The sequence below is a fragment of the Doryrhamphus excisus genome, chromosome 1 (genome assembly GCF_030265055.1).
Source record: "Doryrhamphus excisus isolate RoL2022-K1 chromosome 1, RoL_Dexc_1.0, whole genome shotgun sequence".
Lineage (NCBI taxonomy): Eukaryota > Metazoa > Chordata > Actinopteri > Syngnathiformes > Syngnathidae > Doryrhamphus > Doryrhamphus excisus.
Window position 1 is genome coordinate 30,925,646 of NC_080466.1, and position 24,355 is coordinate 30,950,000.

The 24,355-nt window shown below is 38.6% G+C and overlaps 3 protein-coding genes and 1 long non-coding RNA gene across 6 annotated transcripts in view; 3 read left to right on the forward strand and 1 right to left on the reverse strand.

The window, feature by feature from the left end:
- The first annotated feature begins 457 nt into the window (after nucleotides 1-457).
- On the forward strand, nucleotides 458-6,512 carry LOC131127981 (uncharacterized). The gene is made up of 11 exons (XM_058070424.1): nucleotides 458-823; nucleotides 1,342-1,543; nucleotides 1,610-1,940; nucleotides 2,024-2,300; nucleotides 3,408-3,585; nucleotides 3,700-3,776; nucleotides 3,880-4,060; nucleotides 5,189-5,416; nucleotides 5,516-5,687; nucleotides 5,793-5,902; nucleotides 6,015-6,512. Exons 1-11 carry the CDS (start codon nucleotides 473-475, stop codon nucleotides 6,272-6,274), a joined length of 2,367 nt encoding a protein of 788 aa, XP_057926407.1. The 5' UTR covers nucleotides 458-472; the 3' UTR covers nucleotides 6,275-6,512.
- A 649-nt stretch (nucleotides 6,513-7,161) lies between these two features.
- On the forward strand, nucleotides 7,162-15,776 carry ube2j1 (ubiquitin-conjugating enzyme E2, J1). The gene is made up of 8 exons (XM_058070457.1): nucleotides 7,162-7,509; nucleotides 8,182-8,255; nucleotides 8,326-8,457; nucleotides 8,542-8,626; nucleotides 10,072-10,177; nucleotides 12,068-12,197; nucleotides 13,017-13,142; nucleotides 13,277-15,776. The coding sequence occupies exons 1-8, from the start codon at nucleotides 7,479-7,481 to the stop codon at nucleotides 13,538-13,540; spliced, it is 948 nt and encodes a 315-aa protein (XP_057926440.1). The 5' UTR covers nucleotides 7,162-7,478; the 3' UTR covers nucleotides 13,541-15,776.
- The window catches only part of LOC131128003 (uncharacterized), a 13,727-nt gene continuing 1,764 nt past the window's right edge, over nucleotides 12,393-24,355 (reverse strand). Inside the window, exons 2-4 of one of the 2 annotated variants that reach the window (XR_009129587.1) lie at nucleotides 23,089-23,317; nucleotides 22,866-22,984; nucleotides 12,393-16,075 (exon numbers count right to left, since the gene is read on the reverse strand). This is a non-coding gene — a long non-coding RNA (uncharacterized LOC131128003). Of the gene's footprint in view, nucleotides 16,076-18,609; nucleotides 22,985-23,088; nucleotides 23,318-24,355 lie in introns of those variants that run through there. The other variant, XR_009129586.1, reaches the window with a different exon arrangement.
- Nucleotides 16,278-24,355, forward strand: part of LOC131127990 (gamma-aminobutyric acid receptor subunit rho-2-like) — an 8,950-nt gene continuing 872 nt past the window's right edge. Inside the window, exons 1-7 of one of the 2 annotated variants that reach the window (XM_058070438.1) lie at nucleotides 16,278-16,576; nucleotides 17,429-17,625; nucleotides 18,973-19,040; nucleotides 20,766-20,989; nucleotides 22,325-22,407; nucleotides 22,858-22,998; nucleotides 23,100-23,252. In XM_058070438.1, coding sequence (XP_057926421.1) covers nucleotides 16,461-16,576; nucleotides 17,429-17,625; nucleotides 18,973-19,040; nucleotides 20,766-20,989; nucleotides 22,325-22,407; nucleotides 22,858-22,998; nucleotides 23,100-23,252 — 982 coding nt within the window. In that variant the 5' untranslated portion in view covers nucleotides 16,278-16,460. The remainder of the gene's footprint in view (nucleotides 16,577-17,428; nucleotides 17,626-18,972; nucleotides 19,041-20,765; nucleotides 20,990-22,324; nucleotides 22,408-22,857; nucleotides 22,999-23,099; nucleotides 23,253-24,355) is intronic. The other variant, XM_058070448.1, reaches the window with a different exon arrangement.

Sequence of the window (24,355 nt, forward strand, 5' to 3'; positions counted from 1 at the left end):
ACAAACTTTTGCTGAAGCCTGACGCCTTTCCAACATTAATTGGTCGTGTAGAAGAGTCAGATGAGCAAGCAGTAAGTAACAATTTATCATTATCCTAACTGTTTATTTTGTGTAAGTCATGGAACAAAAGCGCTTGTCTGTGTAGCATTATAGAGTGTGCATACAGGGAGTTAATCCCATTTTATCCTATATTAATCCTATTTATTACGCCACAAATATTTTTGGTTTTGGTGACTGATTGCAGTGAAGTCAGTACAACTCAGGCTTAAAAAGTAGTAAAGTAAGACATTAAGCATAAACAATCAGGGCATAATATTTGTTAGAAGTTCAAACTATTAAAATTAGCTATAGTTAATTAGCTAATTCTAGTTGTATATTGTCGATATACTGAAAACCATAGCCATCATTCACATCCGGAGGGCGGCGGTAGTGCACCAACATAGCTTGCATCCACCGTTAAACGAAGAAGAAGATGCGGAAGCGGAAGAAGAAACGTCAACGAAGAAGAAGTTGTAGGCCTGCCCTCCCCAAGCTCAGCTTCATTCTCTTCACCGTGTTAGCAATGGGTCCCAGGAAATGTTTTTTCCGTTGTGAGGGCAAGCTAGCTATGTTTAGCCTTCCGACCGAAGAAACCATCAGGAAGAAGTGGTTTAAGATGATTATTCCCGAGCAGCAAGAAGAGAAAAATATGTTCGTCTGTCAACGGCACTTCACAAGAGACTGTTTTTTGAACATGGGCCAGTTCGAAGCTGGACTGTCCGTCAAATTGTTGCTTAAACCCGACGCCTTTCCCACTATACTTGGTCGTCGTGAAGATCAACCCGTAAGTGTCGTAACTTGTGTAATGGAACAAAAGCTGTTTTCTGTGTAACATTAAACCGGAAATAGTGTTACCTGTATGCATGCAAATTACAAGCTCGCCGAAAACTCACAGTTTTAAACAAGGGCAGTTCATTATAAAAATTGTGGAATTAACCAATTTTACGACAGGAAACGCTGACGTACGTTACCACTCTTTGATTTCATATGTTGATCTCCAACCAGTAGCTCGTGAGCTAGCATAAAACTCACTGCCACTTTTCAAGCTCTACAAAGTGTTTATTCATTTTACAACAGGACTTAAACAAGAAGTAAACCAGGACTGAACCCGGTAGAAACCAGGACTAAAATGTTGAGTTTTAAGGAGGGGGTGGCACCATTGTGGCATAATATCTGAAAGAAGTCCCCATAGTAACATAGCAACATATGGAGTAGATAATGTATTCAAGTTGTTGTTGTGCCAACTAGCAAGATTTTATAAACTTGTGTCAAAATGTTTGTCTTCACTGTCCTCCGAATTAGGGTGCATCACAACGGGCTCCGCCGAGGCCAAAACACAGACACGTGGGCTGCCAAACGGACACTATACATACCGCCACGCAGATCACACAGATCAGCCCTTACATGCAATCTGTCGGCACCATGATGTTGTCCTATCCGTCTACAAAATCTGTCGCCACCCAGCTGTCTTACAGTACGCTGAAACCACACGTGAGAAGCAAAGGTAAATAGTAGCAATAACTTTATATGACAATCTCATAAACTAATTCTCTTAATTCTTTCTCATCAGGGGTGCAGGCAAGCGTTTTAGTCAAAAATGTTGCCACAGGGACAAAAAAGCTGAACACAGTGGTTCAGGTTTCTTCCGAGCCGGCGAGGGGGTTTGCACCTTTGGAGGGTGCCAGACGAGCAAAGCGACCGCGTGTTGATTATGAAGAGAAGGAGTACGAGGAAGAAGAGTTTTTCGAAGAGAGCGAGAATGAGAAAATTGAAGAGAGCGAGTACGAGGTGGAAGAATTTGACGAGGACGAGGAAGAAGACATTGAAGAAGAAGAAATTATGGTTGTACACGACTCAATGTACGAATCTGTTGACTCCTTTAAGGAGCCATCAAAAATGAAGTAAGATGCCAATACACACCATTTTTTTACATTAGCTTTTGCCATAAATAACTCAGAAATGTTTTTTTCCTCTCTCCTGATAGTGAAAAAGAGTCAAGGAGAGAATACAATGACAGAAAGTACATTGTATTTGAGAGCTGTCTACTAGATCTATTCCAAACCTGTCCTGTGTGCGGTTCCGACTGCCAACTGCAACCACAGCGGCGGGGGACATTTGTAGCCTATGTTCAGCTTTGCCTCAACTGCAAACATACCAGAAAATGGCAGAGCCAGCCACTGAGAGGAAACACTCCTGTGGGAAACCTCCAAATGTCTGCAGCTATTTATTTTACCGGTGGATCCTTCAGTCAGGTGGACAAGGTATTGGAGCAACTGTAGCATGTAGGGGGAAAAAAATAGTTCTATATGTTTATCGTCTTATGTCAGTGGCGTCATTAGGCCTATTTATATGGTATTTTACTTTATATGTTGAAATGACAACTACGCTTTTTGGGGAAGCCTTCTAAGAAAACTTGCAGTATCTTGCCGTATTTTGATGATTTACAACATTACCGGAACTTCTTTCCTTGGTGCATCGATTTGACATAGCCAGTATAGCTAACAAGACGTCCGTCAACAACAGCGTGCCGGAAAACATTGACGACAATTACAAATGCTAACAGAAAAACAGCATTTTATCCACGCTACCATCTTGTTGTTACTCGGCCAGAAGAATTTTTTTTTTTCATGCTAGCCACTACAACAATATGGCTGTAGCTTGGTTGATATACAAGTCAGTTATGTAAATGGAGCACTGTTGGTCTTTAATTTTTAAATCTTCGCTCGTCACGTCCCATGACTTGCATTGTTAGCTAGCTCATGCTAGCTCTTGTTGGAACACACAGAAAAGGGAAAGAAATAATCCTGGAGTTTCAGAAGAATAAAAAAAAATAAAAATTTTATGGGGGCTTCATGACCCCTAAAATATCCTTAAACCCCCCTAAATAATTTGATATATTTTTTATTGATTTTAAAACATTTTTATTGATTTTTTTTACAAAAAAATTCAGACAAATTTCATATAGCAGGCTAATACTAGCCTACTACTACTAGTAGTAGTAGTAATAATCAGAAGAAGAATGATGATAGTAATAATAATAGGCTAATTAATAATGAAATAATGATTATTATATAATTGTCCACTGGACAGAATGATTGCAGAGCTTGAGCAGCGGTTTTGCAGTGTAGATTGTGTGTACTTGTGTAAATTTAATGGTGGCCTAAAACAATATCTAAATATCTAACAATATACCTAAAACAATAGTATCTCTACTAAATCTGTCCAAAAGTGGGAAAGTTATATCCCGGTTGGATTTTTTTAAATGTCTACTACATTCATTCATATCCTGTACATCTCCAGGGGGCTAAGGACAGAGGGGGGGCCCTGTCCTCAGAACCTAGTGACGCCCCTGGTCTATGTTTTTCCAGATATTCAAAGCCATGAACGTCCAGATGTATCCATATGACACCTTTAGGAGGCATGGCCGGAATCTTCTGGAACCTACAATAAACCACAAATGGAAACGGGATCAGCAGACTCGGATTGATTCGCTGAAACAGGAAGGCAGTATCGCAGTGAGTGGAGATATGAGAGTAGACTCGGCAGGTGAGGGGTCATTCAATACCAATATCTATGCAATATCTATCTATCTATCTATACAGACAACTAATGTACCCCATGTTTATTCATTTTAATGTATACTTTTCTCATACATAAAAGGACATGCTGAAAAATATGGCTGCTACTCTCTGATGCACCTGGACAGCAACAACATCATCGACATCCAGCTTGTGCAGGTACCCTTACATTTACGTTGTGCTGAGAGTCAACAAGACCCGTGTGTGCATTTCCTTTCTTTTGTAATGTCAACAAGATACATAAACGTTTATGCATCAACAGAGCAACGGGGCAGGTGGCGGTGTACACATGGAGAAAGAAGGACTCAAGAGAGGACTTGATCACCTGGAGAAAAATGACGTCAAAGTGGATTACATCCTGACTGACCGCCACACACAGGTGCAGACATTTCTGAGGGAGCGCGGGATCACCCAGTATTATGATGTTTGGCACCTTGAGAAAGGTAATCACTAGAACCCTGTGGATAATATTAATATTACCTGAAACATATGGCGGTGATTCAAACCTGCATATATTGAAATGAGAACTGCACTTTTTGGGGAAGCTCTCTAAGAAAAAAAATAACAACAACGTACATTGATGATAACATGTAATACTTGCAGTATCTTGCCGTATTTTGATGATTTACTACATTACCGGAACTTCTTTTTAAAAAAGAAGACTTGCATTTGACTTGCATGACTTGCATTTTTAGCTAGCTGATGCTAACCCTTGTTGGAAAGCACAGAAAAGGGAAAAAAATAATCCTGGAGTTTCAGAAGAATAGTTTTTCATGCTAGCTGCTACACTAGCAATATGGCTGTAGCTAGCTTGGTTAATATACAAGTCAGTTATGTAAATGGAACACTGTTGGTCTTTAATTTTTTCTTTGCTCGTCACGTCCCATGACTTGCATTGTTAGCCAGCTCATGCTAACCCTTGTTGGAAAGCACATACGAGGGAAAGAAATAATCCTGGAGTTTCAGAAGAATAAAAAAAAAAAAAAATTATGGGGGCTTCACGACCCCTAAAATATTCTTAAACCCCCTAAATAATTTGATATATTTTTTTTTTATTTAAAGAAATATATATATATATATATATATATATATATATATATATATATATATATATATATATATATATATATATATATATATATATATATATATATATATATATATATATGCTAGCTGCTATATTAACAATATGATTGTAGCTAGCTTGTTAATATTCAAGTCAGTTATGTAAATGGAACACAGTTGGTCTTTTTTTTGCGCGTGCGTCACGTTCCATGACTTGCATTGTTAGCTAGCTCATGCTAACTCTTGTTGGAAAGCACAGAAAAGGGAAAGAAATAATCCTGGAGTTTCAGAAGAATAGTTTTTCATGCTAGCTGCTACAATAACAATATGGTTGTAGCTAGCTGTATCTTTTTTTTGGTTTGTTTTTTTTAACGCATCACGTCCCGTGACTTACATTGTTAGTGAGCTCATGCTAACTCTTGTTGTATTGTTGTATATGATGTGTAAATGTATTCTTGAAAAGTGGATTATTATCTTTAATCTATTGTACTATTCTGTCCTGTCAGCGCTGTCTAAAAAGTTGCAAGCGCTAGCAAAAGGCAAGAACTGCGCAGTGTTACAGCGGTTGTTGCTTGCGATTAGACACCACATCTACTGGACCGCCATGTCTTCAACATCGGGACCGGAGAAGGCAGAAAAATGGAAGTCCATCGTAAATCACATTCAGGATATCCACTCGCATGACGATCCACTCTACCCCAAGTGTCTTCACGCTAAAAAACAATTTCAGCCATGTATGTATCAAGTATTTCGGAATTTATGATTTCTTACTAATACTAGGAATATGCAATAGCAAATTGTAATGAGGACTTTGTGCCTTGCTGCCATTTTAGGTACACTGCCTTTGTACAAAGTGGAAAAATTATTGGTCAACAAAAGAGTTCTCCGGGATGTGGAAAAACTAAGTGATGACCATCAGACGTCTTCACTGGAGTCTTTCCATCGTGACATTTTACAATTTGCACCAAAGAATGTTGTTTTGCCCTACATTGGGATGCTGTGCAGGTAATCATTATGACTGTTCACTGTTATGTGCAATTCCCCATCATATTGGCCTTTTAATATGCATTTCTATGATAGACTCAGGCTTTATTCTTTTTTTTTTTTTAGGTTGTACTTGGCTGCCATGCATTTTAACGAAAATGCACCATGGCAACAAACAACTTTGGAGTTCAAGGAACAAGCGACTGCGAAGCCAGTTAAAACCAAACCAACTTCCAGTGAGTAAAGTACAATATAAACAACTTTCATTTGTCAAGTAAAGGCAGTAAGATTTTTTTTAAATTATATTTGGAGACGTGTGTGATTAAAAAATGTGTCACTATTTTCCAGGTTATGTCAGTGACCTGATGAGGCTGCTTTTTGAGGTCGTGTTGGAGGACCCAACCAAGTACACACAGGAACTCAAAGAAATCCCCGTCCCAGACGACCTTTGTGTACAGTTTGAAAGACTCTCCGAGGACGAGGTCATCGCCACATACGTCTCTAGATTCAGTAGAGGGACGAATAGCGGAAGCGAACTTAGCAGCCACAGGGATCAGGAACGTCCTGGTGTATCTGGGACACAACACACGACGGAGTGGGGAACCTGACACGCCCACCCGGGTATCCCCCGACATCAGCTTACAAAGCTGCGGCATGCAAGACGCCTGAAACATCTGAAGGACGGAGAAGAAGACACCAAATTGAATTAGTCTTTTTCTCTTTGCGCTACAGATGTTGCTGTATCAGCAGCTTTACATACGACTTATGAATCTTAGGTATCATAGGTATTTTTTATGCAAACATGGGTACAATGCATTTTATATTGTAAATAAATTATTTACTTGATGTGAGTGACTGATTGTTTTGAACTTTGGTGTCATCAAATACATCCATTGTCCTAATATATTTTGTCCTAATATTACATTTATTGTGCTTTTTGTTAGGAGGAAAAAAGGCATTCTATCACCATGTAAAATGGTTTTAATTCCTGCTGTTTCTCTATGTCTATTTTCTTTTTGTAAATGTTCTTTTCATAATTCTATCTTTAATTGCATAATATAGACTTTATTTTTGTAACATTGTACATTTTCCTGCAATCTAAGAAAACAATACAACTTTGTTGTTTTGTTTGTTTATGATATGACTTTTAAAAATGTATTTGTATCACTCTTTATGCTACAAAAATGACTATTTTACCTCATAATACATTGTTATACTATTATTTTACTATAATATGTTATAGTTGTAAAATTACAACTTTTTTTCATGTGAAATTATAAGGAGACGCTGCATAGAAGATGGATGGATGTTAAATTATACTTTTAATACAATTAAAAATGGCGCCTGGACACCCCTGATTAAGAGCCACAAAAAGATCCCAATCCCAATCCTCAATGCGTAATTTCAATGCGTTAAAATGTGACTGTCATCTCCGAACCCGAACAAAGCCGGGGTCAGCAGGAAGACAGGAAGCGGCTCCAATCGAAGAGTCGTCTCAAACAGCCGATTCGTTCGCAACCGACACGTCATTCATATCACTCAGTCACTTCCTGTTTACATTTCCAGATTCGGGCGAAATCGAAACAAACTCCTTAAATATTACATTGTGGCGTCTGGATTCAGATAGTAAAGTCTCCCAGCTACGAAGCAGAAGGCTGAAACGGCGAAGTCGACCATACTTCCAGCTAGAATGTTTAAACGCGAAGACTGAGCCATATTAGCTTAAAGAGCTAGCTCAAGCTAACGTCGGTGACTGTTAACGGCGAATTAATATCACGAGTACAGTAGGATAGTTTGTTTTTCGAGGCCCTTATGGAGAATAAATATAATCTCAAGAGTCCAGGTAAGTTGAACACCATTATTTTTACTATTAGTAATCGACTTTTAGATGATTAAATGATGTCGACAGTGAATGAAAGATGATTTCCCTTTTGACGCTGTGATCAGGTTTTGCATAACATTTGGATAGCGTAGAGTGTGTCTCGAGTGAAAATGTGTTGTTTTGATAATATTCACGTTTAAAGTGGGGTCTTGTGTTAAATGTTACATGAATGGCAACCAAGTGGCAATGGGGGTCCTGGTTTGGATAAAACCTGGGCGGACTGCGTCGATAAGGGGACTCGCTAGCATGTGGCTGGTCCATGTTTAATCACCGTTGCGCATGCGTAGATATCCATTGAGTAGCACCATATTATTACATTATATTATTTCTATACATATTCATAAATGTTACAATTCTGTTTTATGATGTTTTGTGGTTACTACACGTTTCCATAGTTCAATTATAAACATAACATTGGTTTGCGAACACGAGACCTCGAGATCTCGCGATAGCTACACGACGACGCATGGCATACAAACACAAGAATGCAGTGTTTCGCTGATTTGTTAGCTTTTTTGGACTTTGTGCTGTCTCCCAAGCGTTAATGGAGACAAATACCCATAAGTACCGATTATGTGAAAAGACAACAATGCCGACCGGAACTGACTTCCGTGTTTTGTTTCATCTTCCCAGCGGTAAAGAGGTTAATGAAAGAAGCTGCTGAATTGAGAGATCCTACGGAGCACTACCATGCCCAGCCATTGGAAGTAAGTAAGTTAGTTTGGTGTCCCCAAATGAGTTTACAGTAACGCTACCATCTTTCTAATACCCTTTCAGGATAACCTATTTGAGTGGCACTTCTCCGTACGCGGTCCCCCAGATTCAGATTTTGATGGCGGGGTTTACCATGGCAGGATTGTTCTTCCCCCGGAATACCCCATGAAGCCACCCAGCATCATCCTTCTTACAGTAAGATAAACTACACAAAATCAAAATGTGGAGTAATACTACTACTACTAATAATAATTGTCATATTTGTGTGTCCCCATCCAGCCAAATGGAAGATTCGAAGTTGGGAAGAAGATTTGTCTGAGCATTTCTGGCCACCACCCAGAGACCTGGCAACCTTCATGGAGCAGTAGGTTCCCCTCCGAGTCTAGCTTGTGTTTAGAAAGCATCACTACGAGTGAACGTTTTCCTTTTTTTTGTAAATATTCACCCTACTAACATTTTACCATCAGCATTGGTGCTATTATGGTACCACGTTTGGGTACCCTGCTACTGATGATACTGCAAACTCATCTTTTAAAGCTACCATTTACTCTTTATTGCTCTCTGGTTCTACCATATCTTACTTATTGTGTGGAAATATGGGCTAATAACTATAAAAGCAATCTTCACTCGCTAAATGTACTGCAAAAAAAGGTCAGTAAGGATAATTCATAATGCCGCCTACAGAGAACATACTCCTTATTTCTAAAATCAGAATTACTTAAACTTGCTGATATAGTTCATCTTCTTTATGCTAAAATAATGCATAAGGCTAAAAATAAGCAATTAGCTAAACATGTCATCCAATACTTCTCTACAAGAGAGGAGAAATATGATCTCAGGGAAGAAGTACATTTGAAACACTTCTATGCTAGGACTACGTTATGCTAGCCATAGCATTTCAGTATGTGGAATCAAACTATGGAATGGATTGAGTAAGGAAATCAAACAATGCACAACGATGAGCCAATTCAAGAAACAATACAAGCAGTTGATGTTTGCTAAATACAAGGATGAAGAGTCTTGAACCAGTCATGATGTGCTATATATATCACTATATTGACACTTACTATGGTACCCATTATGGCATTGGATGCTCATATCACCGAGTACTTCGGTACATTATTAAAAAAAAAACTGTATTATGGAAAGCAGGAAGTGAACAAATGTAACAGTTACTGATTGTAAAAGTACCAGATGGAGGGGTAGGATTTAATAAGCTTTGCTTCTTCCTACTCCTTTTGGACATGTGGAACTGGGAACTGATTATGGGATGCATTCAATTGTAATCTGATGCATGTTCAAATGAAATAAAACCATTACCATTATATTTTCCTTCATAGAACGGAATGGGAATGAGAAGATTATTCAAATATTTTAAATGCAGCCTTCAACAGTAGAGTAGAGTGTGTGAGTAAAGTACAGATGCAAGAGGGATGTCCTGGTATAAATCTCAGCTTACGCAGCTAAAAAAAAAACAAAAAAAAAAAAACGTATTTACTGTTATGTAACAAAGTTCTGAGAAGGCCCGTGTGCACAGCTGCAGTGTGCTGTAACCTTGGCTGTCTTTCCCAGCATTTTAAACTACAACTCTTGACAAATGTGTGTATGAGCGATGTCAACATTCATCATTATTTCACTTACAGTAGGGGAAATACACTTCATGCAACACTTTTATGTTTTAATGATCTGTTAGTTAGAATCCATTGTGAATGTGCATGAACTGGATCTCCATGACCCCCCACCTCCACCAACGACTTGCACAAACATTTATTTTGATGATGCACTGAATATTTTGTCTGTTTTTTTTAGTACGAACCGCTCTCATTGCCATAATTGGATTCATGCCAACCAGAGGAGAGGGTGCCATTGGATCCCTTGATTACACACCAGAGGAGAGGAGGGTCCTTGCAAAAAAGTAAGATTTCTAGTTCATTCATTCATTTTTCTACCGTTTACCGGTGCTGGAGCCTATCCCAGCTGTCTTCATTGCGAGAGGCGGGGTACACCCTGGACTGGTGGCCAGCCAATCACAGGGCACATATAGACAAACAACCATTCACACTCACATTCATACCTATGGACAATTTGGAGTGGCTAATTAACCTAGCATGTTTTTGGAATGTGGGAGGAAACCGGAGTACCCGGATAAAAAAAAACCCATGCATGCACGGGGAGAACATGCAAACTCCACACAGAGATGCCCGAGGGTGGAATTGAAATTGTAACCACTTGGACGCCGTGCAGCCCCCGATTTGTAGTTCAAAACTTTATTATTTATTTACCACCTTGTATACATTGTCGTGTTTGAAAATATGTGGGGGGCAAACAAACAACAGTACAGTAGTAGCTAGCATTCATGCATGCTGTGTAATGTGCATGTAGGCTTCCCAGCATGCCTTGCGGGTTATGAAGAATTTATTTCAGTACAGGCGCTTGTTATTTCATGATTGGGGTAGGTGTTGAATTTGGGTTATGATGTGTAAGGATGTAAATATAATCTATAAGACGACCCCGTAGGTACAAGGAAAAAATTTATTTATTTTGGGTATGTCCAAAATAGTTAAAGCTATATTATATTTGTCATGATGGCGTTACAACAATGATGCTGGATGCAGTTCTTCCGTATGGAAACTGAAATCAGAACTTCTAAGTCTCAAAGCTATTGTTCTCTGGAGGGATCATGAGCAAGCTTGCCCTTCATCAGAACTGGGGGGTCCTCCAGGGGACACAATCCTCACTTCAAATGAGATGGAATAATTTATTTCAGAGCCCAATATTGAGAGGAGGAACGTCAAAAAGAAAAAAAAAATTGCAATATTACCAGAACAAAGAAAATCAAATTCAGAAAATGTGTAAAAAGTTGTGTTATGATAATTAAGTCAGATTTTTTTGTATATATCAAATAAATAGATTATTACTGTAAGATTAACTGTATCTTAAACTGCGGTGCGGCTAATCTATAGCTAAATTCACCCGCAACGAGCTTGTCCAACCCATAAGAAACAGCAGATCATTATACCGTAGATACAGTAGATAAGATACTCAATTCATCACACTCCGAGCCTCCACATCAGAAATATACAAACATGTACGAATACGAGTTTAAGATAAGGCATTTTTTCTGAGCAAGCCATTAATTGGGTCGTTGCGATGAAGTCAGCCACCTTGTGGGATCTGGGCTCCAGGCAACATTGCAGCTCCATCCATGTATGTGTATATACTGTATTGGGTGGCACGGTGGTCGAGTGGTTAGCGCGCAGACCTCACAGCTAGGAGACCAGTGTTCAATTCCAACCTCGGGCATCTCTGTGTGGAGTTTGCATGTTCTCCCCGTGCATGCGTGGGTTTTCTCCGGGTACTCCGGTTTCCTCCCACATTCCAAAAACATGCTAGGTTAATTAGCCACTCCAAATTGTCCATAGGTATGAATGTGAGTGTGAATGGTTGTTTGTCTATATGTGCCCTGTGATTGGCTGGCCACCAGTCCAGGGTGTACCCCGCCTCTCGCCCGAAGACAGCTGGGATAGGCTCCAGCACCCCCTGCGAGGAAAAAGCGGTAGAAAATGAATGAATGAATATACTGTATTTCCTAGATACCTGTTGAGTATCAAGTTGCTGCGTGATGAACTTAAATGTTTGAAGGGAAAAAGCTTAAAACTTTAAAACAAGAACAGTGATGTTTACCTCCCATCTGTGTCTTCTTGTACAGTGGAGTGAGTACTTAGCTGCGGATGTTTAGCCACACTAAACATCGTAACACGAGGACCACCGTAACGAATACTGTGTTCTGTATGCAACCCTGCAGGTCTCAGGACTTTTGCTGCGAGACGTGCAACTGCTCAATGCACTCGGCACTCTTGGCTTTGACCCCCAACAGCAACCCCAGCCCAGGGGACCACAAGGCGAAGGAGCTGGCTCAACAAATCAACTTCAAGGTAGGAATCTAACCCAAACAACCATGATGGAGTAGGTTTGGTCGGGATGTTAGGTAGTATTTGTGTATAATAATTATAATAATATATATATATATATATATATATATATAAACTACTAAAAACTATTAAAGGGACCAATGATAGAGCCTTGAGGTACTCCTATTCTTAGTAAATTGATTGTGATGGTTCTGTGGGTTTACTGGGTGTATTATTAAGTATTATTATTTGTGTATGTATAGACAAGAACATGGAGACCATTTGCAACTTGTGGCTAGTTTTTTATTGGCATAGTTCAGAGAAAATGTTTTTTTGTCCTGTAAAAACAATGAAAAAAAATCACTTAATATTACTATTTCAAAAGGTTGTAGCTTGAAAAAGCTAATAGACAAATGCTCAATTATGTTCAATTATTAGTGGTCTTGTCTAACAAAATCTTTAAATATTAAAAATTATATTATAAATTATATAAAATTAAAATAGTTCCAAAATAGTCACAATAATAAATCAATCACACAATAAATGAAAATAAACTTAATACATTGCTATGTGCATGCGAGTCTATTCCTCAGTGGGTGGAGGCGGGGCCACTAGCATACACACAGAGTGTGCATACATGCAATATCTTGTTTTGGCTAAAACACAAACATAATACTGTTTGAAATCAGAGGACATTTAAAAAAATAAACAAACAAAAGATATTAATTAAATGCCAAAATAGTTGTCAGCTAATCAGAAAATGGGTTAATCCTTGATTATTTAATAATTGACAGCAAAAGTACATGTATCACTGTGTAAACATTTTCCTGTGTATCCATGCAGACCGAGTCGACTTCATCAAGTCAACAAGCAAGAGGGAGTGAAGGTACCAGCAGTGAAGGTTCTACCCAGGAAGACACGCCCACTTCTGACGTCCCGGAAGCTGGTGATGGACCCCTGCCTGAGCAGGTAGGATCATTCCCTCACGTTGGTTATGTGATCTTTGACATATCACAGCAACTATGGTGCATTCAAAGACCATAGAAACAGAGACAAAAGTGGTGGTCCACCTTAATACGGGGTATTATTATCCTCCTCCACAGGCAGAGGCGTCGCCCGCTACTGACGAGGAAAGACCACCGTCTCCTCGCCCCGTCAGCCCACGTCAACGCCCCACGCCGCACGCCCAGAGAACCCCAGCAGACGCCCCCAACAGGCCAGCCTTCATGGCGGCCACTCACCAGCCGCGAGATGAAAGCCACACCGGCTCCGTCGTGCTCATTGTGGTGCTCACGTTTGCTCTGGCTGCTCTTATCTTCCGTCGGATTTACCTGGCGCACGAGTACAAGTTCGATTACGAGCTGTGACGTGCGCCGTCGGTTTCCTCCGTGTCCACTGGAAAATGACATTGCGTCGTCCCACTTTTTTTTTTGCCGCTTAACCCACAACACCTTCTCTGTGATTTTTAATCAGCGTCATTTGGTTCTTATATTTTTAAGAGGAGCGTTTGTGTTTACCAAGCACTCAAACGCCTCATCTTTTTAATGATATGACCTAATTTAATTAAATGGCAACACCTCAACAAGAGTAGAGTTTTTGCAAAAGATAGATTGTATGATGTGTTCACACCAGAAATATTCAAAAGTACGTACTTTGTTTGGCGCAGTTTAGCGTTCCTGTTGGTATTTTTGTTCTGGGACCAAAGAGTACACAGTACAAGACGTATTACGTAACGTAAGTCTAATACTACACCAAAAGCTTCTAAAATATACTTTTAAAGACCGTTTTTGTTAAACGTTGAGATTTCAAACAGGATTCACAAAGGTTGTGCGGTTCAGGAAACTGATTGGTTTAAGCTTTTGCGGCCGATTACATGAAGTAACGCAAATATTCCCAACCTAAATTCAGTAGGAACTTTAGGGTTACTTTCCGGGATCACTAGCGAGTGGCGGAATTGATATGCCCAAAAATGTCCGATTTCGGAGTCACGGCTAGTAACCACTATTCCAGATTCAGCTAAAATATTCAACGACGATGCAACCTGGGAAACCATCGTCTTCATCGGATGTCAACATCGACCTAAGCGGACATTTTTTTTTAGCAATTCCAGGACTTGATGAGTTGGGACAACAAAGACTGGTTGCCGACGTCCTCGGGACGGTAAAAGGTCTGACCAAAGATCATAAAGTGGCATTTAGGATTGTGATAGCGCATCTGTCACTGTTGTTCGAGTCCCTGCTTGTTTACGTCAAAGCAAATACTTCACCACTTCCTGTATGTCCACTCCAGGGACTCTCAGGGAACTGGGAGATTTTTTTTTCAATTAATTTTTCACACATCTAACCATCTTTTAACAAGTACAGAAACGACAGCATATAAATAGCAGTCCCATTATGTCTATATATATATTGGGGGGGGGGGGGGTGTAGGTTCAGCCACTTACAAAGATATGAACAGCTATGGAGAACACTGAAGACGGGTCAAGGGTGGGTCCTCCAGAACGACAATAAAAGCAAAGGTATGGCCAAGGCAACAAGAGTTGATCAAGAAGACACATAGTAAACTCCTGGAGTGGCCTAGTCAATCTCCAGACCATAATCCCATAGAACATCTATGGAGAACACTGTAGATGGGTCAAGGGTGGGTCCATCAGAATGACAATAAACCAAAACAAATGGCCGAGGCAACAAAAGAGTGGTTCAAGAAGTTAAAACATTAATCCCAGAGAACATCTATGGAGAACACTGAAGATGGGTCATGGTTTGGTCCTCCAGAATGACAATAAACCAAAACAAATGGTTGAGGCAACAAGAGTGGCTCAAGAAGACACACAGTCCCAGAGAACATCTAAGGAGAACACTGTAGATGGGTCAAGGGTGGGTCCTCCAGAATGACAATAAACCAAAACGTATAGCCAAGGCAACAAGAGTGGATCAAGAAGACACACAGTAAGCTCTTGGAGTGGTCTAGTCAATCTCCAGACCATAATCCTGGAAGACATTGATGGAGAACATTGAAGATGGGTCATGGTTTCGGTCCTCCAGAATGACAATAAACCAAAACGTATGGCCAAGGCAACAAGAGTGGCTCAAGAGGACACACAGTAAGCTCTTGGAGTGGCCTAGTCAATCTCCAGACCATAATCCCATAGAACATCTATGGAGAACACTGTAGATGGGTCATGGTTGGGTCCTCCAGAATGACAATAAACCAAAACGTATTGCCAAGGTAACAAAGAGTAGCCCAAGATGATACACATTAATCCCATAGAACATCTATGGAGAACACTGAAGATGGGTCACGGTTGGGTCCTCCAGAATGACAATAACCCAACAAGCATGGCCTAAGCAACAAAGCATTGGTTCAAGAAGAAGGCCATTCGTACCATGTGACACTTTGGCTATGATTTCCCATGCAAGCCTGGCCCCAATAAAAGACAACATAGGTGCTGTTATTGTTTTCTATCCATGTATAAACATGTATAATGTATTCTATTCTATGCTCAATGATAACAGCCCTGTTTTGCTTTGTGTTGAGTGGCTGTATGATTGAGGTCTAGGCTCTAGGGTGTGTTTATTTGCTTCATTAAAATGTTCCAAAATGCGTCCCTTTACAGCTTTGACTTAAGGGAGTTTTACAAAAGCTTATCCGGGTATTCTACAACCAGGATGAAAACCCGATGTAGCTGATGTTCGATTCATTGGAAGGTTGACATTGTGGACCCCTGCAGTTGGAACCCCCACTCTGGTCACCCGAGAGGTAGCACTAACCCAGGTCCGCCAATCCAAAAAGGTACTGCGTTCAATTCCCAGACAATGGAACGACCAAGTTGTGAAAGTCATACCTTTTCAAAGCCGACCACGACCTCACCAAACTCCTCACACACCAAACATTTCTGGTACCTGGAAAAATAATAACAATAATTAAAGTTGTCACAATAGCAAAAAATGCTAATAAGACGGTAAATACATTTTTATTTACCGTTTCAGTTATCTGGCATGAATAAAATGTTCCGTAGCACATTTTTGGTATTGAGCACAAACAACCCAAAGTGTCATCTCCCATCTGGACTAAGCCCCGGATGTGCTGCCATCCTAAATCCGCCCCTGCTGGGTGCAGATGCTGCTGAAGTGCAAACAGCAAACCTTCCAGCCACACTTGCTCTCTCTCTCTATCTCTCTCGCTCGCTCTCTTTCGCTTTCTTTCTTGGCCAAGAAATGTAGACGACACGGAAAGGATCTGGTAAAGCAGACGTAGATCGTATCGCTGTATGACTTTCCCACGACTATGCGTTGTTTTGCAAGGATTTTGCTATTGTTGTTGTGCCTGCTTGTAATCGGGGACTGTCGGAGACAGAAAAGCAGGAAAAAACGATGGCCGACAGAGAATCACACGTTGGGCACGTAAGTGTGGAAAGTTCATTCACATTTTTTATTTATTTTTTTAAAGAAAAAACAAATATTTACCTCATTCATAAGATATATAATCAGTATAATTACACTTGTGTTGGGAATTTGGTCATTTTTAAGTTCGATTACTTAAATACGGGGCGGAGTCTATGTAGCAAATGTTAACAGGGTGTCCCTCAAGTCGGGACACGTGCATAGATTATATAATTATTTTTATTTTCTATAATCAAATCAATTTAATTTATATTATGTATCATAGTTATTTTTAAATAAATTGTAACATTGCAATTATATTCAAATATTTTAATTTATTCATTTGTATGTAATAAACTTTTTGTATAATATATAAATATAATGTGTACATACAGTATTATTTTTATTTTCTATAATCAAATCAATTTAATTTATATTATGTATCATATTTATTTTTAAATAAAAAATGGTAACATTGCAATTATATTCAAATATTTTAATTTATTTGTTTGTAATAAACCTTTTTGTATAATACATATATAAATATGTGTACATACAGTATTATACTGTCAAAATGCATTATACAATTTAATTAGTAATATTACATTTGAATATACATTTGAATACAAATTGAATATAATTTTAGTATATATTAGTTATTTTTCATTAAATATTTTCAATGTATACTATGCATTAATATATATTTTCATTATGAATTTATATTTTACATTATAATACATTATTGTATATTATATTTAATGTTTTACATAATATAAAAGTAATTATAAATATTTAGATGAAATACTGTATACTTAATGTATTTTTGTTACTTAATTATTGAATGATACTTTTTTCTTCATGTGTGTATATCAGAGATGAGTCAGAGATATGGGACTATAGCAGACCGCCCCGGCAACACGGAATCCGAGTAAACACTGAAATCCCTCCTGTCTGCTTTGTCAGTCCAAAGTCAAAGAAAGCCGCAGATGGAACCAAAACCAGGAGGGTGAAGAACGCCCACCTTCTCCAAATCGACGATCACGACTTCACCATGAGACCCGCCTTTGCAGGTACAGTTTTTTCATCGTCTTGTTATCGTCATTGGCAATTGAACGGGGAAAGCAAAAACTTCTACGTCAAGCTAGCAGGAGGGTTTGGAGGTAGTGGAATGAGCCAATAATGTCAATAATTGACATTTCCATATCCTTTACTCACGCATTTTCGTCATCGGGTGGTCGGCGTGGAACGTAACCCCCGTGAAAAGCTACTGTATTCAGGTCAATATGGTATTTTTGCAGCTGGCACTGAAAGTTTAGCGTGGCACGTGATGCGTGCCATATGGCGTGAGGAAGTGTAGGCACTACACTAACTCTGCTAACAGCTGCTACGAGTGAGGCACGAGTTAAGCCTGGAACACACGTCCAAAAAAATAATCAGGCTGATTTGGAGCCCGAGTCCCCTCTTTTGTGTAACGTCACTAAAGATTATCTCCACCAATCACTTTGTGGTGCGAGGTGATTCCCCTCGCTCTGCGTGGAAAAGCATGTTCGACGGAAATAACAGAACTTTCAGAAAATGTCCTGTTAGCATACATAGCTTGCTAACAAAATGCTAACTGGAAGTCATCTGTCTATGATGTCATTAGCGAATGACTCATTTTTAGGGCTTGAGTACTGACCAGTATTGTAATCGTAATGTTTATTATTATTATTATTATTATTATGGCACAAGCACTGACCAGTGCGAAAGCCCTATTGTAATAGTAATGTTTATTATTATTATTATTATTATTATTATGGCTCTAGCACTGACCAGTGCGAAAGCCCTATTGTAATAGTAATGTTTATTATTATTATTATGGCTTTCGCACTGACCAGTGCGAAAGCCCTATTGTAATAGTAATGTTTATTATATTATTATTATTATGGCTCTAGCACTGACAAGTGCGAAAGCCCTATTGTAATAGTAATGTTTATTATTATTATTATTATTATTATGGCTCTAGCACTGACCAGTGCGAAAGCCCTATTGTAATCGTAATGTTTATTATTATTATTATTATTATTATTATTATTATTATTCTCCACCGATGGTCGCCTTCTTTACCAGGCACAACAATAGCAAAGAAGAAACAAAAATTAGTTTTTTGGCTGTTTGGAACGGATAAATTGGATTTACATTATTTATTATGGACAAAATAGATTCAGTTAGCATACATTTTGGTTAAGAGTCAGACCTCCTGGAATAGATTAATGATGCTAACCAAGGTTCTACTGTACCTTCCTCCAACGGCAGACAATAGTGATTTACAGAGAACTAAATCAAGACCTAAATACTGGGCTTGTGGGAAAGAGCTACTACCCGAGTACGCTACGAGTCGCTGTGACATTCATCTTTTGAATCCAATGTGTCTTCAGGTCCAGCCGTTCCTGTCGGCGTGGATGTTCAGGTGGAGAGTTTGGACAGCATATCAGAAGTAGATATGGTGAGTGATTGGCAGATCATTTAGAGATATATATTTTTATTAACCTGTGCATGTGTTTGTGGTTTATGTTTTCAGGGACTTTCAGGGATTAATCGATGCATCGAAAAACTATTTTCTAGGGACTAATCAGGGACTTTTCAGGGATTAATCGAAGCATCGAAAAACTATTTTTTTGATGAATCGATTACAGAAATAATCGTTTAACCCAGCCCTAATGCGAACCATTTTTTTTCCATTTTGTCGAGCCAAATTTGCTGTGTTTTCCACGGGGCTCAGACGTTTGTACAAAAGCAGTTAGACTAACAGTTGCACTAACTATGAACCCCGTCAATGAGTTTAAATCCAATAAAGCTAGCATAAAACGGATGGAGTGTTTTTATAACAGGATAAACAACAGGATAAACGTAGAAACTCAGCAGGGGTTTCAATGGTATCACCCCTTTAATAGATTTGTTAGACGGACAGATGTCCGTGTCTTTGCAACAAGACAAAGAAAAGTGAAATAAACACTGCTGGCCGCCGTGACGGCATAAGATGGAAGCTTAAAAGATTGGATTACGGGGAATCATTTCAGATGTTGTCATTCAACAGCTGTTTTTCGGAAAGATCACCAGAATTAAAGTTTTGTTTTGCTCCATGTTGAGTAACGTAATTAAAGCATCCATCTGTTGTGTTAGCATAAGCGGAATCTAAAAACCCGCCATCCTGATGTTACGTAAGCTCAGTAAGCACAGCAGACAGATATCGCTTGATGTGACACAGGACGACTGTTAATCTCTCCTGATGACATTATCTCATGTCTTAAAGCTGCGGCGTACGCCGGCTGGATTACATTTTGGTATCGATCCAATAATTTGTTAATGGTGATTAAAAACAAAACGGAAAAAAAAGCAGATATATTTTAGGCAAACATTTTTTTCTCATCAAATTGCGAACATTAGTGCTGCAAATAACGATTATTGTCTTAGTGGAGTATCGATGAGACCCTATGAAAAAGGACCGAATCAATAAGACACCCATAAATATGAACAAAAACTATTATATTGAGAATAATTACAATTTTAGTTCATGAAAAAAAGAACATTCGTTCAAATAATATGGAATCTCAGTTAGCTTAAGCCAAGTTAGCATGTTAGCAATTTTTTGGCCAAAATGTCGCTACGGTTTGTGTACATTTTCAGGTAACTGATAATAAAACACGCATCTTGTCGTAGAACTGTACTTTTTAAAATCACAAAACGTGTATTTTGTAGCCTATTAGCTTGCTAATACATGCAAATAGAAAGCAGAAGTCATGATGTCATCGGCGGTTGACTTTGTAGTTCTTAGCTCGCTAACACAGTTAGGCCACAGTTGTACAGTAATAGTTTTTCATGCATAAACAATTCTAAATCCATAGTATTGGCGAATTAAAAAAAAAAAAGGGATAAATTAAGATTTTAGGTTACTTTTACATGTTGACAAAGACACGATATGGCGGCGAGATCAACACGGACACCGCCTTTGTGTTTTGCCATGACTTATTTCTTGAATTCAACAGTCTCTCTCACCTTCGCTAACATTTGCAACCTTATTTAGATACATTTTGGGTTGTTTTGCAGCCGTGATCAAAATAAAAGTAGAAGCTGAAAGTGAGAAATAATTGAATTCATGAAACGACTCATGGCAAAACAATCACGGACACGCTTTGTTGGGTTCAATCTTCTGTTATTATTTTTTTCCCAGGACTTCACTATGACCCTGTATCTGCGTCACTACTGGAAGGATGAGAGGTTGGCCTTCCCCAGTTCCACCAACAAGAGCATGACGTTTGACGGACGCCTGGTCAAGAAAATCTGGGTGCCTGACGTGTTCTTTGTCCACTCCAAGAGATCTTTCATTCATGACACCACCACTGAGAACATCATGCTGAGGGTCTTCCCTGATGGTCACGTCCTCTACAGTCTGAGGTGACGACAGGATGGCTTATTTTATATTATTATTATGTCTACTGTATCGGGTAATATTAGGGGTGGAAGAAAATATCGTTTCGGCAATATATCGCGATACGTCGTTCCACGATACTGTATCGATATTAAAAAGTACGATATGGATATTTTTAGGTATTTATCATTTATCTGTATATGGTATTTATTCAAGTGCAGACACGGCAAAGGTTCATTTCTGATTGGAATTGAAACCTCCGATGGTTAGGTGGCAGCACTTACGTAGTCAATGTAGGGGTGTCCAAAGTGTGGCCGGGGGCCATTTGCTGTCTTTTGATTGGAAATTGTAAAAATGGATTTAAAGCAGAAAAGCTACGAATAAAACCGTGAAAGGGAAATGTAATTAATGCCACATTTTTGTGCTTTCAGAAAGTTGATTTTGAGCGTAGAAAGCGTCATAGCGACGGAGCTAGCGAAAGCCGATTGCTGTACCGCTCATTTCGTCAAAATAAAATAATATAATAATATCAACTTAGTATGAACTTTTACATCCTTTTTGCCATTTTTTTTTTTTTTACAAATGTTCAATCTTAATGCTATTTTGTCTTTTTATCCATTTTGTTTTTTATGGGTTTTTAAATGTATTAATTATTATTATTTATATTATTATTATGAATTATTTAATTTATTAATTAATTTAAAAAAATAATTTTAAGCTGGATGTTAAAGCTTTATTTATCCAAATGCTACACTTTAAGTTTGTGAGCAGGACCTTGAGACATAATTTAATTTATTAAATTTATTATATTTATTTTATGGCTTTTTTTTGGTAAATTTAAAGCTGAATGTTAAAGCTTTATTCATCCAAATGCTACACAGAGGAAAGTTTGTGATACAGCATAACATACTGTTCTAATCAAATAAAAATGTGTAATTCAGTTTTTCCAGGAAATAATTTTTAACTATAAGAAAAACAAAATATCACCTTGTTAACAGTATCGTGATATATCGTATTGTAATACGTATCGTATCGCCAGATTCTTGCCAATACACACCCCTAGGTAATACAAGTCTAAATGTGACTATAGGGGTGTTATGTCATGTTTACAGGACTCTACTAATGTTAAAAAGCATATGTAGAAAGGCATAAACAGGTTTCCTATGCTCTAACTACCAAAATATTCAATTTATTAATATTGAATCCTACTTGGTGGAAATTCACTTATCACTGTCGGGTCTGGAATCAATTAACCGCGCTAACCAAGGGACGACTGTACTTATTTGTCTTAAGAGTAATTAATACCATCCAACATGATTCCCCACTCCCATGAAAATGATTTTTTTTTCCCCATTCTGCAGGGTTACAGTGACGGCCGCATGCAACATGGATTTCAGTCGTTTTCCGTTGGATTCCCAGACATGCACCCTGGAGCTGGAGAGCTGTAAGTATTCATGTAGTGACTTGCAATTCTCTACCAAAACGCCGGGGGGCAGTGTTTTCCCCTTGATTGCGCAGTGCAATGGTCATATCACCTCTTACTTCGGTACGTGAAATTTTTTTTTTTTAAAAAACAAAACACAAAAAAACAACATAAGCTATATTAGGAAAGCAGGAAGTGAACAAATGCAACTGGGAACTGATTATGGGATGCATTCAATTGTAATCTGATGCATGTTCAAATGAAATAAAACCATTACCATTACCAATCTTATTGACTAGCGGTTTGGCTAGTAATAGTAGTAGTAGTAGTAGTAGTAGTGAACAAAAGGTCAATGGGCGAGTAGAGCAGCCGTGCTTATTACGACGTTATATGTTATGTAAGATATTATGTGTTTGTAATCCAATTGCCGTTACTGGAATGGCTAGCATCCAAAGTGTTGTGTTTTTGCAGATGCTTACACAGATGAAGACCTGATGCTGTACTGGAAAAGCGGCGACGAGTCCCTGAGTACCGACGACAGGATTTCTCTGTCTCAGTTCCTCATCCAGAAGTTTCACACAACATCCAGATTAGCGTTCTACAGCAGCACAGGTACCGTGAAGAACAAGATGGACAAATGTGATCAGATCCAGGGTTGTAACATCTGTGTTTACAAAGAATGCTAACATTTTGTTTACTTACTCTGTCCCCAGGCTGGTACAACCGCCTGTACATCAACTTCACATTGCGGCGTTACATCTTCTTTTTCCTGCTGCAGACGTACTTCCCCGCCACGCTCATGGTCATGCTGTCCTGGGTGTCGTTCTGGATCGACCGCAGGGCCGTCCCTGCTCGGGTGTCATTAGGTACGTCGTCGCCTTCTTTCAGCGGTTGTCATCTGGGGGCCACTGGAGCAAGGGTCTGGGCAAGGCTGGGCCGCATCAGGTTTTCCAAAAAAAAGAAAAAACGCATTTATTAAAAACAGAAAAATATACAAACTTTTTCAGTGCTTTGGTTTCGATTTTCTACAATAAAAGCTCTGGTAATACATTCCACTACTCTCAGAGATCTTAATTTTTATTTTTCTGCACAAAATAAGGTGAAAAATAAATAAATCAAGAATAAAGAAAATCAATCAGTAATAAACAAATAATAATAAAACGGCAAATAATAAAAACTTAAGAAACCACATATAGTTTTTATAAAATGAACAAAGCATTATTAGAGCCCTGTAGACATGACAAAACACGACTATAATCACATTTATACTCTTTTTATTTACAACATATTGCGCAACTGCAGGGTTTTGAGACACATGCTAACTCGCAAACTAGAGAGCTAGCGACCTAAACGGTAGCCTTCAAGTTATTTCCTTTAAACTTAAAATAGCCAAAAACTTACCACTTCCACACGGATAGGGAGGATAACTATTAACAGTTATTTAACCTTTAACATGAACATTAATCAAATGTAATAATTTTTTCTGGGTACATGATACCATACAGCATCCATATCAAACTTGCGCGGGCCGCACTAACATTAAACTTTCATATCAAGGCGGGGGCCTCAAACTAGTGGCCCGCGGGCCGCGTGTTTGATACCCCTGACTTACACAAATGAAGTTATGCATACTCTTAAAAAAGTTCTAATGACTTAATTATGTCAAGTTCATTTAACATGTTCCATTTTTGAGTACTTTTAACTCATATGTTTTGACTAAATTGAACTATGGCTATATTAAGTAAGATTAACTTAAAAACAATTAAAGACACAGTAAATCCGAATGCTCAAAATTATTAATTCAGTTATTTTCAGTTTATTTAACGTGTCATTTTTGATTAATATGAACTTTTTGCGGGTGGCACGGCGGTCGAGTGGTTAGCGCACAGACTGTATACTCTGCATTTTTTCCACAGCTAATAAAATGTGAACATTTGAGCAGGATCTTGAGACATAATTTGTTTTTTTT